The sequence below is a fragment of the Oreochromis niloticus genome, linkage group LG14 (genome assembly GCF_001858045.2).
Source record: "Oreochromis niloticus isolate F11D_XX linkage group LG14, O_niloticus_UMD_NMBU, whole genome shotgun sequence".
NCBI classification, from domain to species: domain Eukaryota; kingdom Metazoa; phylum Chordata; class Actinopteri; order Cichliformes; family Cichlidae; genus Oreochromis; species Oreochromis niloticus.
The window spans coordinates 25,825,275-25,838,450 of record NC_031979.2 but is presented as its reverse complement, the minus strand read 5'-3'; the positions used below and the strand labels follow the sequence as shown (position 1 = coordinate 25,838,450).

Here is a 13,176-nt window from a genome sequence, read left to right as displayed (position 1 = left end):
ACATCTAACAAACTTCAGGCCTCACTTGCTTCAGTTAAGGTTGGAGTGCATAATTCAACAGTAAGGAAGAGACTGGGCAAAAATGGCATCCACAGGAGAGTTCCAAGAAAACCACTGCTAACCAAAAAGAACACAAAAGCTCATCTCACATTTGCCAAAAAACATCCTAATGATCCCCAAGACGTCTGGGAAAAAATATTTAGTTTACTGACAAGACAAAAGCTGAACTTTTTGGAAGGTTTGATTTCTATTTCATCTGGTATAAAACTAGCAGAGGCTTTCATAAAAAAGACACTCATACGAAGAGTTAAACATGGTGGTAGTATTGTGATGGGCTGGGGCTGTTATGCTCCTTCAGGCCCTGGACGACTTGCCCTAATTGATAGAACCATGAATTCTGCTCTCTTGCAGAAAATCCATGAGGAGAATGTCCAGCAATCAGGTTGTGCCATGAAGCTCAAGGGCACTTAGGTTACGCAGCTGGACAATGATTTGAAATATACAAAATAACAAAATTAGGTTTTTAGAGTGACAGGTTGAAAGTTCAAGACTAAATTTGATTGAAATTTGCATGTCCTTAAAAAGTTGCTCATGCTTGAAAAAAGTCCATTGAATTAAAACAATATTAATTTTATTTTTTTTATCTGAAAGATGTGAATGCATGCAAAGAAAAGAAAAAAGAAAAAAAAACTGGAAGGAGGCAAACAGATTTAATTAATAATTAATAAAGATTAATAAAGTTTTTAAGTTTCTACCTATTAACTTACCAATTTTGTGAATTAAGAAATTTTAGCAACTCCCAAAAACTTTTGCAGTGTATGCTTTATTAAACAGTTTCATCATTTCATCATTACTGTGTCTAATAATGACTATTTTTAACAAAGATAAATATTAAAGAAATAAAACGTTTACACGTTATTAACCTTTTGTTATTGTTATGCCCGTGTGTTGGCTGATATAGAATCTCTTTGTGGTTATATTGCTATACGAAGCTGTATCTTTAGACAGTTACTTTAACCGTCTACAGATACAGCTAAATATTGAATGTCTTCTGGTTGATAGCAACAGGCCAAACGCGGTGGAAAAAGACAGACAGGGACACCACGGAGTTATGTGTGTCCTGTAACTCGGGCCAGTTAGATCTTATTCGTCATTGGTACATCCGGGTACCTTTTTTTTTTTTTGATTGACAGTTGCCATGGCAACAAGCTAGAGCATCGCCATTTTGTCAGGAGGGTTTTTTTCCCCAGCTCAGTCTTTTCAAATGTTCTCCCTTCCCGCCGGAATAATGCTGTCAGTGGATATATGTCTGACGTTTTTGGATATCGAAATGCGTCTAGTGGATCGGATTAAGAAGATCAAGAGGCCGACGTTTTAACACAGTTGAAATAATTAGGCGGCGCCGCACTAACTCAGTTGTCCGTGTCTCTGGTCCACCGGGCCGGTTCACTGCGCAGGTTTGGACCGCGCGCCATTTTGTGAAAATTGACACAAAATTCCTAACCAAAATTACCAGAGGACACGGATTCCGTTTCACGTTTAAAATACTCCGGATTTAACCGTGTTCTCGTGTTTGTCGAAGTGGCCGGCGCCAAATTTGCGAAGACGGCGTAAAAATCTGAATTTGGCAGAACATTTATTTAGCGGTGGCTAGATTCGTTAGCTTGAGGCTAGCCACGGAAGCTACAGCTAGCCAATGTTAGCTGCGTTCATTTTGTCAACTAGCTAGCCAGCTCGCTAAGGTTAGCTGGTGAGTTATGCGTGCTAGTTAACGTTAGCATGTTGCTTGTCATCAGCTGATAGTAACGTTAGTCAAGAGTTTCTTCGACAGGCGATGTTTTTCAATAGTGCTTGGGACATGAAGAGCGCAATGAACCTGACTGGCGAATTATTTTAGCCGGTCAGAGGACGGGGGAATTGGATTTAACGTTAACATTACTCGCTAACCGTGCAGGGAGGGGAGAATCTCAAACTGGATAAGTTTCCTCATCATACAGGTTATTGGACTTTAAATGAAGATCGTGCCATCAGAGGTGAGCAAAAGCCTATGCGAAAGCGTTCAGGTTAACGCTTTCGTGGATGTATATGTTGTGTGTAACGTCAATGGTTAACAATGATGGACGCGATCGTGAAGTTGAGAAAGGTAGCTTGTGGTATGGCGGCTAGCTAACGTTTTGTGGCGGCGCCGACTCCGCTGGAGCCACCTATAACGTTTGCTTTCAGTCAGTAGGTCAACTGATTATTAATGTCAGACAGAAACAGCATCCGAACTGGTTTTTGGACTAACCCCAGAGAGAGAGGGGTGCAGCGGATTGTGTGGGTTTGGGCGAAGAGTCATGCTGGCACAGCGTTAACGTTAAAGCTAGCCCTGCGATATTACACAGTGTCATTGTAGGATTGAAGAAAATGTTGCTCTGCTGGCTCATATTTCCGTTGTGAATTACTGTCTAACTATATTACTTGCAGAGGTGTAGTTTTGTTTTTTACAGCAATGGAGTGCGGAAGCTAACCAGGCTAACGCCTCGTAGCTAAATCGGCTAACTCGGCTAATGGTTAACGCTGACTTGTTGACGAACCAGCTGAATGGGCCCCGCAACCCGCTGGCTGCACACACAGCGTCACTAGCTAACGTTAACACTGGATTGGTGAGAGATATGCTTGCTTGTCCCGCAGTTTTCAGGGTAACGTTAACGACGACAGCGTTAGCTAGTTAGACTGCTAACGGTAACGTGAGCCTGAATACGTTTGTCATTTATGCGAGGAATTGGGAGTCACACACACGAACGATATGTAGCAAGACTGGACGCAAATTAACACTGAATATGCTTCCTAAATTCCAACCATGACGAGCGCTACCCCATCATCTGTAAGTACAGAGCTACCCGGGGACGGTCTTTATACATGAGCGTTAGGCTTTTAATTGTTTTGGGTTGGTTTCGTTTGATTCAGCTTTGGAATGGATCTAATCAGTTGGGCGTGAGAAGATGACACGCAGACTTGTTATAGAGGTCTTTAGCCATCACTTATGATATGATACGGCTACTAATAGCAAGCTAGCTGTCGTTATATTTACACCTAAATAGGCCCGTTGATGCCGTAATGACTAGAGCCAGGAAAGGAACTGTTCATATGTCAGTACTGAAAATTAACAAGAATCAGACATTTAGGGGGAGACTAAAGAGCCACAAGTGCGCTTGCAAAATGGCTTTGTGTTAAAATAGAGCTGATATTTTCCCTGTGGGGTTTGTCTTTTTGATTAAAAGACAATTTTACCTCTTAGTTTTGTTAGTATAATGCCTGCCATTGTGTTTGTGAATTTCTCTCAAACCAAACTTTTTCAGTTCTTTGTCAAAACAGTAATGGCAGTAAGGCCAGTTGGATTCACAGTAGCAGATGGCTATTTTAATAAAATATATTGTGTATTTAATTTCACCCCATTTAGATTATATTTTTAAAATCGGTATGAACATGCTGAGAGGAGGTCAAGTGCTCTTCTAGATCCACAACAATGCAAATCCTGTTTTAGTTAATGTCTCTGATAGAACTATTTAGAAGTTTCACAAGAGCTATATGCAAGTATTTCAAATATATAATTTCCTGGGTTTTAACTATCTTTACAACAAAAGCACAAGTAGCTTAAAATTTTCAAATTTGAGGTCTGTTTGTAAACTCCCTCCATTAACACATCTACCCCAAGTGAGCTTCTTAAAGTTTTGGGGTGTCTTCTGCTCTCTAGCAGTTCTCTGTCCCTTCTTATGAAAAGTTTAACCCCTATGAAGTTAAGTCCCACCAAAGATGCACAATGATGATATTCTGTTTTTATTCTTTGTAGTGGGTTGTGGTTTGCTGCTGGACTCTCCTCCCAGGATGATATGAAATTTTACAGGAGAAGATGCATCCAGGTTAGCTGCTATATATTAAGCCTTAACCCTTTGGTGAGGAAGTAGTGCTCTTCTAAGAGCTTCTCTTTCAGTTTTGTTGTTGTTTTAAATTCAGACTCACAAATTTGTAGGACTCTCTTTAGGGGGTAAAAAAGTCAAGTAAAGATGAATAATTAAGAATTATCAGTATAGTATTTACCATTTAATTCATTGCAACTTATTTGATTGCAGAGCTCAAAGTAATTAAAATTAGTTTAGTTTTTGTTTTTTTGTCTGAACTGAACAAGCAGTAAAACAAAGTAGTCATGACAAATTGAAGTGCTTTAAATTTAAAATATGTTGTAAAATGTGTCTATTTATGTATATAAAAGTGAAATACGAGTGTTACTTTTCACATAGTGTTTGACTGTGCTCCATGTTCTTACAGTTCCTCTTATTTCTGTCAGTGGATGTGTATCTTTTTTTCTTTTTTTTTGCTTTTCGAAAGCTGGGTCAGCTTTGTAACGCTCTCAGATGGAGTGCAGGTTTTGGGCTGTGCAGCTATTTTGCTGTCAGGCTCTTGTGTTGAAAGCAACGTCTAAGTGTGCCAAAGTTCAATTTTATTTCTTGTTTATTTCTTGTTTTCTCATTGGAAAATGGGAGCAGCTCTGCCCTGGCAACAAAAGTAGGCTATTTGCATACTGCGTTGTGATTGGTCTGTGCATTGATGGGCTTGCCAAATCACGCTGTATCTCTGTGGTGATAGGCTATGCTAATTAGGTGCTGTTGCTGGGATTCTGAATAGTGGTTACTGTGTAGCACTGGTGAATTGTGTTGTCTGGTGAGAGATGCTGATAGCTGAACATGCTATTTAATAATTTTTTGATTCCTTCTGGCTTAAAATGAAGGATGATTCACTGTACAGTGTGGAGATGCTTTATTTTCACCCCTTTTCACTGTTAAACCTGCTGTTTTGCTCCTTTTTCTTCACAAAGGTTGATATGTTACTATTGTATTTTATTTTGTGGTAATCCTTTAATGCTGTTTTTTTGTTTTTTGTTTCTGCTTTAAATGCTTAACAAAAGACACTTTGTATTAACCCGATATTTCTCCTAAATATGTATTAATCCTTGCTATTCTCAACATGATTTTCCCTCTTTTTTTTGTTTATAAAGAGTGATCTTATTTCACTATACATATAAACACTAGAAATGCATAATTTGCATAAGTATTTTATTTTCCCAAAGCTAAATTTAGGTTCTTTTTTGTTTTAAGGGAAGCATTGCCTGTTTAAGTAGCAAAAAAAAAAGGCTATTTGTATTTTGTCTGTACAGTAAGTAGCAAATATGTTTTTACTTTGTCTTTTTGGCCACACATCTTTTGTGTGGAGGTGGTAATACAATAGTTTCAAATCAGGATTATTACATTTTTTTTTTCTTTTCTTACCTATAATGTTGAACCAGTTAATTTTGCAACTCAAAAGAGTGTTAATTTCTTCCAGGAGGAGAGACTTCAGCATGCAAACCTTCGTCCGTCCGGCTTGCGCCCTCTTTTTCTTTACACACTGCTGGTCTTCAGATGGCTGCTCCAATGCCCCATACGCACCAGCAGTACAGTGACCGCCACCAGCCAAGCACTGACCAATCCGTTACGGTTTTACCGTACAGCGACCAGACACCACAGCTCACTGCCAATCAGGTACACTAACCCTACCCGTCTCCACCTCCTGGATTTCCTTTCATCTTAACCCGGCAATACTTTTTGTGGTTTAATAAAGTCCGGTTCACCTTTTGTTGCTGTCACCAGGCAGAGTAGCTTGTCAAATGTTTTCTTCACTCTGTTCATGTCATATTGTGCAAAATTAATTATAGTGCATTTAATGATAGCCCTTTGACACTAAGCTGTAACATCCAGAGCTGCTGTGTATAGTTTTCCCCTAAAATGCTGTTATTTCCCTTTTGTGACGCTTCAGAGGCACATGCCCCAGTGCTTTCGTGACCCAACTTCAGCTCCCCTGAGGAAGCTCTCCATTGACCTTATCAAAACATACAAACACATCAATGAGGTTAGTTTTGTTTTCATTACATGTATCTAGAGCTGCAATAATTAAATATGAAATTAATAAGCTGTTATTTTTATTATTTTACTACGTTTCAGTCAATTTTACAAGTAGAATTGTGTATACTTTTATATTTATTGTTTCTTTTGTCATGTGTGATATTGTGTTAATATGTCAAGAATTTGGATTGATGGTCAGACAAAACAAGATGTAGGAAGGTGTCACCTTGATCTGACAGCCTTTTTGTTCTATTTATTGTTATTTTGTTATTAAAGTGATGGAATTTTGCACCTTAAAAACTGAATACTTAAGTGTTTGGCATTCTTTCTACATTGTAATAGTCAGTGAAACTTATGTGAACTGTCTTTTAAACTTACAGGTGTATTATGCAAAAAAGAAGCGACGGCACCAACAGGGTCAGGGTGAAGACTCCAGTCACAAAAAAGAGAGAAAGGTCTTTAATGATGGCTATGACGATGACAACTATGACTACATCGTCAAGAATGGGGAGAAGTGGATGGACCGCTATGAGATTGATTCCTTGATAGGAAAAGGATCATTTGGACAGGTACTTAATTTATACATTGTGCACCATATACACATGATTTGAATTCATGGCATGGAGAAAATGCAAGTTTTTATGAGAAAATTATGGTTTATCTTCACCAGAAGATTTGTGGAGCAACAGCTGTAGGTTTTTCAACAGTCAGCATGTAATTTTCAGAAACAATAATATTTGTCGTTTTTGGCATCTTTAGGTTGTGAAAGCATATGACCGAGCAGAGCAGGAATGGGTTGCCATTAAGATCATCAAGAACAAGAAAGCTTTCCTCAATCAAGCCCAGATTGAAGTGCGCCTCCTAGAGCTCATGAACAAACATGATACCGAGATGAAATACTACATTGGTAATCAACTCTTGAAATTTGCATCTGATCATAAAAAAAAACATATCAATGAAGTTAAAATCGCTTTTTCTGTATTTGACTCATATGGGTACAATTTGGTTTGCTGCAGTTCACCTAAAGCGTCACTTCATGTTTCGGAACCACCTCTGCCTCGTGTTTGAGATGCTGTCCTACAATCTATACGACCTGCTCCGAAATACCAACTTCCGTGGCGTCTCACTCAATCTCACCCGGAAGTTTGCCCAGCAGCTATGCACGGCGCTACTCTTCCTGGCCACACCTGAGCTCAGCATCATCCACTGTGACCTGAAGCCTGAGAACATCCTCCTTTGTAACCCCAAGAGGAGTGCCATCAAAATAGTGGACTTTGGCAGCTCATGCCAACTGGGCCAAAGGGTACTTTTACAGTTTTCCTTAGCAACATTAAAATCAACATATATAAAAAATATTTTGGGGAAGTGTGCCATAAACTTTTTCCCCCTGAACTCTTGGTGTTATATTAGATAAAAGGTCTCATTGTCCCTGTTCTTTTACCCTTTTTGTAGATATACCAGTATATCCAGAGTCGCTTCTACCGTTCCCCAGAAGTGCTGCTGGGAATGCCCTATGACCTGGCCATTGACATGTGGTCCTTGGGTTGCATCTTGGTAGAGATGCACACTGGGGAACCTCTGTTCAGTGGAGCTAACGAGGTAAAAAATCTGAAACGCTACTTAGGTTTGTTCTATGCTGTAACACCACTAATAATGACAAATAGCAATAGCTTTTCACCTCATGTTTACATTTTTCTTTAAAATGTCAGATAAATGTTTAAGAATAGTCATCTTGAGATATAATTTGAAATTTAACTTGATGTATTAATAAGAAGTTTTCAGTCTGCTTTAAGTTGCAAGTATAAATGTCAAAGGTTTTGTCAAATATTCCTTTCTGTCAGCATGACAGAAAGTAACTTTATTATTAACGCTTTGTCCAGGTGGACCAGATGAACAAAATAGTTGAGGTTCTTGGTATCCCACCTAATCACATAATGGACCTAGCCCCAAAAGCCAGGAAGTTCTTTGAGAAGCTTTCGGATGGTACATGGAGTGTTAAGAAGACCAAAGATGGCAAAAGGGTGAGCTCTGTTCTTTGTGCAGCCGTACTCTTACAACAATTTGTTTTGTTGAATGTTCTGGATTCATTACTGTAGATTTTGGTGCTACACGAGTTGTCTTTAATGTGATGGTCCTCTGATTTAAATAGTATAAGCCTCCAGCTTCACGGAAGCTCCACTCCATCCTGGGTGTGGAGACAGGGGGTCCAGGTGGCCGGCGGGCGGGGGAGTCTGGCCATGCTGTTGCTGACTACTTGAAGTTCAAGGACCTGATCCTCCGGATGTTGGACTATGACCCTAAGAGCCGCATCCAGCCCTACTATGCTCTGCAGCACAGCTTCTTCAAGAAGACTGCGGATGAGGGGACCAATACAAGCAGTAGTGTGTCTACAAGCCCCGCATTAGAGCAGTCCCAGTCTTCAGGAACCACCTCCAGCACCTCCTCTAGCTCAGGTAACAACCACCAGCTACAGATTCTGGGTGCACTGTTAATCCTTTAAATTAGTAATATGTGTTCATTTGTAATTTGTTGCATTAGGTAACATGGTTAAGTAACCCAAAAAATTTGCTAACTTTGTTTGGTAAAGTGCGGTTTTTGTAAACTGTTTTCTTAACTCTTACCACAAGTAAAATGACCAAGAAAAACAACGTAGTATGAAATCCATACAGCTGTGTGGGACAGAATTTGACATATTTGAGTTGCCGAGGCTGTACTTAAAATACTTTTGTTTAAAACCCAGGAGGATCATCTGGGACAAGTACCAGTGGCAGAGCCAGATCAGACCCTACCCATCACCACTTGCATAGTGGAGGACATTTTGGCACGGCCATGCCTGCCATGGATGGTGACAGCCTCTGCCCACAGGTCAGTAAGGTAGCTGAAAATTAAAAAGTTGTACTAAGTTCTTGGAATGCTCATAGATTAAACCAAAACTTAATGGCTTTTTTTAAAGTTCATTATGCTCTCACAGAAAGGTTTCAGCTGTATTCCACTACTGACTCTTCTTATTTGACAGGCAAGACAGCCTTACCCACCCCCGCTGGTGTGGGGAGGTGGCGTCGGACCAGAATCAGTCACTGGAGAGACCCACCCAGTCCAGGAGACCACCTTCCATGTTCCCCCTCAGCACCCTAAGGCCCTGCATCCCCACTCACATACTCATCACCACCATGGGCAGATGATGGCTACACGTCCACGCCCACGCCACTACACTTCCCCAACACACAGCTCCTCGACACAGGACTCCATGGAGGTGGTTCATGGCCATCTGTCCATGACCTCCCTGTCTTCCTCTGCCTCCTCTTCCTCTACATCGTCCTCTTCCACTGGGAACCATGGCAACCAGGCCTACCAGCTCCGCCATTTGCCCGCTGGAGCCCTTGACTTTGGTCAGAATGGTGGGCTGAGCATGGGGCTAGGTGCCTTCTCGAACCCACGGCAGGAGACTGGCATGGCAGCGCACCCTGCATTCTCCATGGGAACGAACACAGGGCCTGCCCACTACCTAGCGGAAGGCCACCTGGGCATGAGGCAGGGCATGGACCGGGAAGAGTCTCCAATGACTGGAGTGTGTGTGCAGCAGAGTTCTATGGCCAGCTCGTGACTGCACTGACATTTGGCTGTGTGTTCCCCCTGTGCGTCATTTTTAAGGTGGTGTTTTTTACTACAAGGTGTGTTGAGAACAAAAGCTGCTCACGTCAGAAGGGAGATATCACTGAACCGCTACTACAGAGATAAACCTTTGTTAAAAAGTATATATGTAATTTTCATCAGTTTTTCTTTTGCAATCATTAGGCACAAAATAATACTGCGGAATAACCATAGTGAGATTGAGACATCCATTTTACCATTTCACCAGTTTCATGTAACCACCAAGTAATCACCATATGGTATTATGTGGCAAAATCTTCTAAGGAGCATTTCAGAGCAAAGTTTGAAGCTGTTTTGCAGGTAGCTGTTGGTGATGAAATGCTTGGCGTCCTCCTTCGGTTCAAACCATGGACTGCCTGACATTACTGTTTCACTGGTTCTTAATTATTTTTGCCCTTTTTTTGTTTTGTGAAGTTTCACGTAAAAAGCTGCTTGTAAATCCTGTAGCTTGACAATGAGGGGAAGTGTTTGCGGTGATATTTCTTGTTGTTGGTCGGTATTGTGTAACTCTGTCAAAGGGGAGCACATAGCAGTGGAGTCCCTATGCGTGTGCTGGCCGGGTGGAGAGGAGACCCCGCAGGTGGATACTGGCACCAGCCGGGGTCCAAGAAGAGGGAAGCACCACCCCTCAGGCCTAGAGGCCCCGTAGTCCTGCAAGCTGCAACCGGGCCCGGCACAGGCGAGAGCAGCGATGGGCGTGGGAGACGAAAGGATCCAGCCCAGTGAAAGGAAGACAGTCAGTGGCTGGTTCTAGATAACCCTTTGGCCTTATGACTCATGGACTTGGAATGGGATGGAGCTGGACATTATCATTTGAATTAAGATGGCTTTTCTCTATTTTTCTCTCTAGACAGCCCTTAATTCTTTAAAGAAATTAAAACAACTTAGAAAAGGTAAACACGAATGGTAATTTGAGGCCTTTCTCGACAAAGATTTCGTCTTCAGCAGGGCCCCACATAACAGGGTCTTATTGTACACAACAACCTCCTAAACATTAATTCCTTGAAATTTACTGGTTAAGGATTTTGCAGTGGAAAGAACTATCTATTCCAGAGTCTACCCTTTTATGTTTTGTTATTTTCTTCCCCCCCCTTCTGCATGTAGTTCCTCATCAGAACCACCTGCACAAGTCTCTCCATCCAAAACATGGAAACTGAAGAAAAAAATGAGTTAAGTGACTGCCTTTTTTCTCCTCAAATTATGCTGTGAATTTTACAAGAATTTATTTTCCCTTTGGATATGTTTTTATACCAAAGCAGTTGTTTTATAGCATATAGGTGTCTGTAACCAATAATGTAGCAGTTCACCACTTTGACGCAAAGTTTATCAAGATCTTATTTTAACGTCAACACAAACAGCTGCAATATATTACTTTAGCAAAACTGGAGACCGTTGTCGAGACCGTTGGCTATTGTGTATTCTGGCCAGATTTGTTTGCAACGTTTTACCAAAACTGTTTCCATATTAATTGGTAGATTATTTTGGGAGTCTTTTAAAACTTTGGTATGTTAGAGAATTTGGTAGTTACTCTGCAGGCTCCGGAGTAGCAAGATAGAGGCTGATGGTTTAAAAAAAAAAAAAAAAACTAAAAAAAACAAAAACAAAAAAACAAAAAAAAACACAAAACAAAGGAGACTAATGCGTTCTTTCTGTGTCGTCGTTTTTCTTTTGCCCCCATCATACTATTTCAAAGGGTGTTGCTGCCTTTCATACATCATTTGGTCAACTTGGCTAGTTTCTGCCATGAAGCAAGACTGTGGCAAACCAGTTTGTGTTGAATGGTATTGTTCTGATTTGGTAGGGCAGATCCCCACGATTGTTGTCCTATTCAAAGGGAAAGGGTGTCTGTCAGCCCACAATAACATGCCTTGCCTAGGCAGAAAAGCATGTCCTCAAAACATTAAAGTCAATTACCAGATTTATTATTATAATTTTTTTTTTATATCAGGGATTTTGAAGTGCTTTCTTTCTTCTGTTGCTCATCTTACCAGCTTTGAAATTAGATTTAAAAAAAAGAAAAGAAACCCTGCCCACAGCCACCTTTCAAATTTAAGGGCAGGTCACAGGTCATGTTGTTTGTCATCTTAAAGGAAAACCATCATACGAAATCATGCTTGGCATTTTCCATAAACACAAATGTAAAGCTACCTATATTGAGATTGGAGTTTTATCTGGATGTCAAGGTTATAATTGCAAATTTGCAATCATTTTTCATACCCCGCAGAATTTGAGAAATTTAGAATTAGCCGGTGGTTTTTATTGCTGGCACTCATACTGGTACTAAACATTCCAAAAATAAAGACTGAAAGAAAAAAAAATTTGACTGCAGTGACTCGTAAGTGTGCGCCTATTTCAGATCATGCTGATTGACCTCTTATTTAGAGCAGTTGTCATGAAATGCAGCCCCTTTTTAATAGTTGAAATAGAATTTATGTATATACTTATATTTTTTTAATAAAGGAAGTATAGAACTCACTACCTTGCTCCTGCTGGTATGTTGATTATGTTTGTCAATTTGGTGACCATTCAGTGGGCAGGAACTCCTGTTTTCTTAGTGGCAAAACCTTGCCTTTTGGCAAAGGTACTTGACTACATCAGGACAACACTATGAGGTAGGGTTTGAATCAAACAGGGAAAGCTAGATCTTCAAACCTTAATAATTTTCACAGGGTATATTGTAAGTGCATGTACATCACAAACCTTACTTTTTGGTTATATGAGAAGCACATGGTTGGAAGAAAAAAAAAAAAAGGTTCCATCGTTCATAAGCCTGTTCAGTTTGTGGGTTACACACAAACACGTATACTTGTTGACATATCTGAACACCCGACAGAAGTTGAAATCCTCTTATTTAATTTGGATTTATCCTTTTCATTTTTGAGTTCACATTTTTTCACTTTTTTTGTACATGCAACATGCACTATAGAATTGAACAGCATGGGGGAAAGGATAAGTCCATGTATCCACAGATTGTAAGATCTAGTCAAGACTTTGCTGTGTTTATGACAATGCCCTTTGTATTATATTAAGACAGTCTTATGTATGATATATAAAAAGAAGTTAATTGAATTGCTCTGTGTGTCTTTATTGTCCCTTGAGCCATCTATGTAAAATATTCAGATGCATATTAACATGCAGTGCTAGAAAACGTAGTGAAAACACGACATTTAGAAAGGGATACAGGATATGAATGTCCGCGACGGCTCGTTGGTCTAGGGGTATGATTCTCGCTTCGGGTGCGAGAGGTCCCGGGTTCAAATCCCGGACGAGCCCTGAATGTTTTACTCGAGAGAATGTATAGGATTTAAGAAAGAACTCTTCCTGATAAATGGTAAACCGTCTCACTTGCAGACACCCTACTTGTCATGCTTAGAGATAACTTTGGGTTTTAAAGTCTTGTCCATTTACACTTGTAAAGCGGTAGTTGACATTAATCGAGGCCTTTCATGGTTTTTTTTGTGTGGTTTTCTTTTGGACTCATTTGTTATACTTTTATGATAAATATTGATAAGCCGAAAGTCAAAAAAGGCGGGCTCGTCCGGGATTTGAACCCGGGACCTCTCGCACCCTAAGCGAGAATCATACCCCTAGACCAACGAGCCACATA

The 13,176-nt window shown here is 40.3% G+C and overlaps 1 protein-coding gene and 2 non-coding genes across 7 annotated transcripts; 2 read left to right on the top strand and 1 right to left on the bottom strand.

Annotated features, from left to right (window-relative positions):
• Positions 1-1,197: 1,197 nt before the first annotated feature.
• On the top strand, positions 1,198-12,638 carry dyrk1ab (dual-specificity tyrosine-(Y)-phosphorylation regulated kinase 1A, b). 5 transcript variants are annotated; one of them, XM_019367668.2, is made up of 13 exons: positions 1,198-2,033; positions 3,833-3,902; positions 4,527-4,545; positions 5,362-5,558; positions 5,833-5,925; positions 6,299-6,487; positions 6,678-6,825; positions 6,935-7,221; positions 7,371-7,517; positions 7,799-7,939; positions 8,068-8,371; positions 8,659-8,783; positions 8,935-12,638. In XM_019367668.2, exons 2-13 carry the CDS (start codon positions 3,873-3,875, stop codon positions 9,520-9,522), a joined length of 2,268 nt encoding a protein of 755 aa, XP_019223213.1. In that variant the 5' UTR covers positions 1,198-2,033; positions 3,833-3,872; the 3' UTR covers positions 9,523-12,638. The 5 variants fall into 5 exon arrangements, with proteins under 5 accessions (XP_019223213.1, XP_005459658.1, XP_013132961.1 ...); XM_019367669.2 differs by lacking the exon at positions 1,198-2,033 and adding an exon at positions 2,090-2,866 and having other exon boundaries at positions 8,935-9,522; XM_005459601.4 differs by lacking the exon at positions 4,527-4,545 and having other exon boundaries at positions 8,935-9,522.
• A 132-nt stretch (positions 12,639-12,770) lies between these two features.
• trnap-cgg (transfer RNA proline (anticodon CGG)) lies at positions 12,771-12,842 on the top strand. The gene has a single exon. It is a non-coding gene; the product is annotated as a tRNA-Pro (tRNA).
• Positions 12,843-13,099: 257 nt separating this feature from the next.
• trnap-agg (transfer RNA proline (anticodon AGG)) lies at positions 13,100-13,171 on the bottom strand. The gene has a single exon. It is a non-coding gene; the product is annotated as a tRNA-Pro (tRNA).
• Between the last annotated feature and the right edge of the window lie 5 nt (positions 13,172-13,176).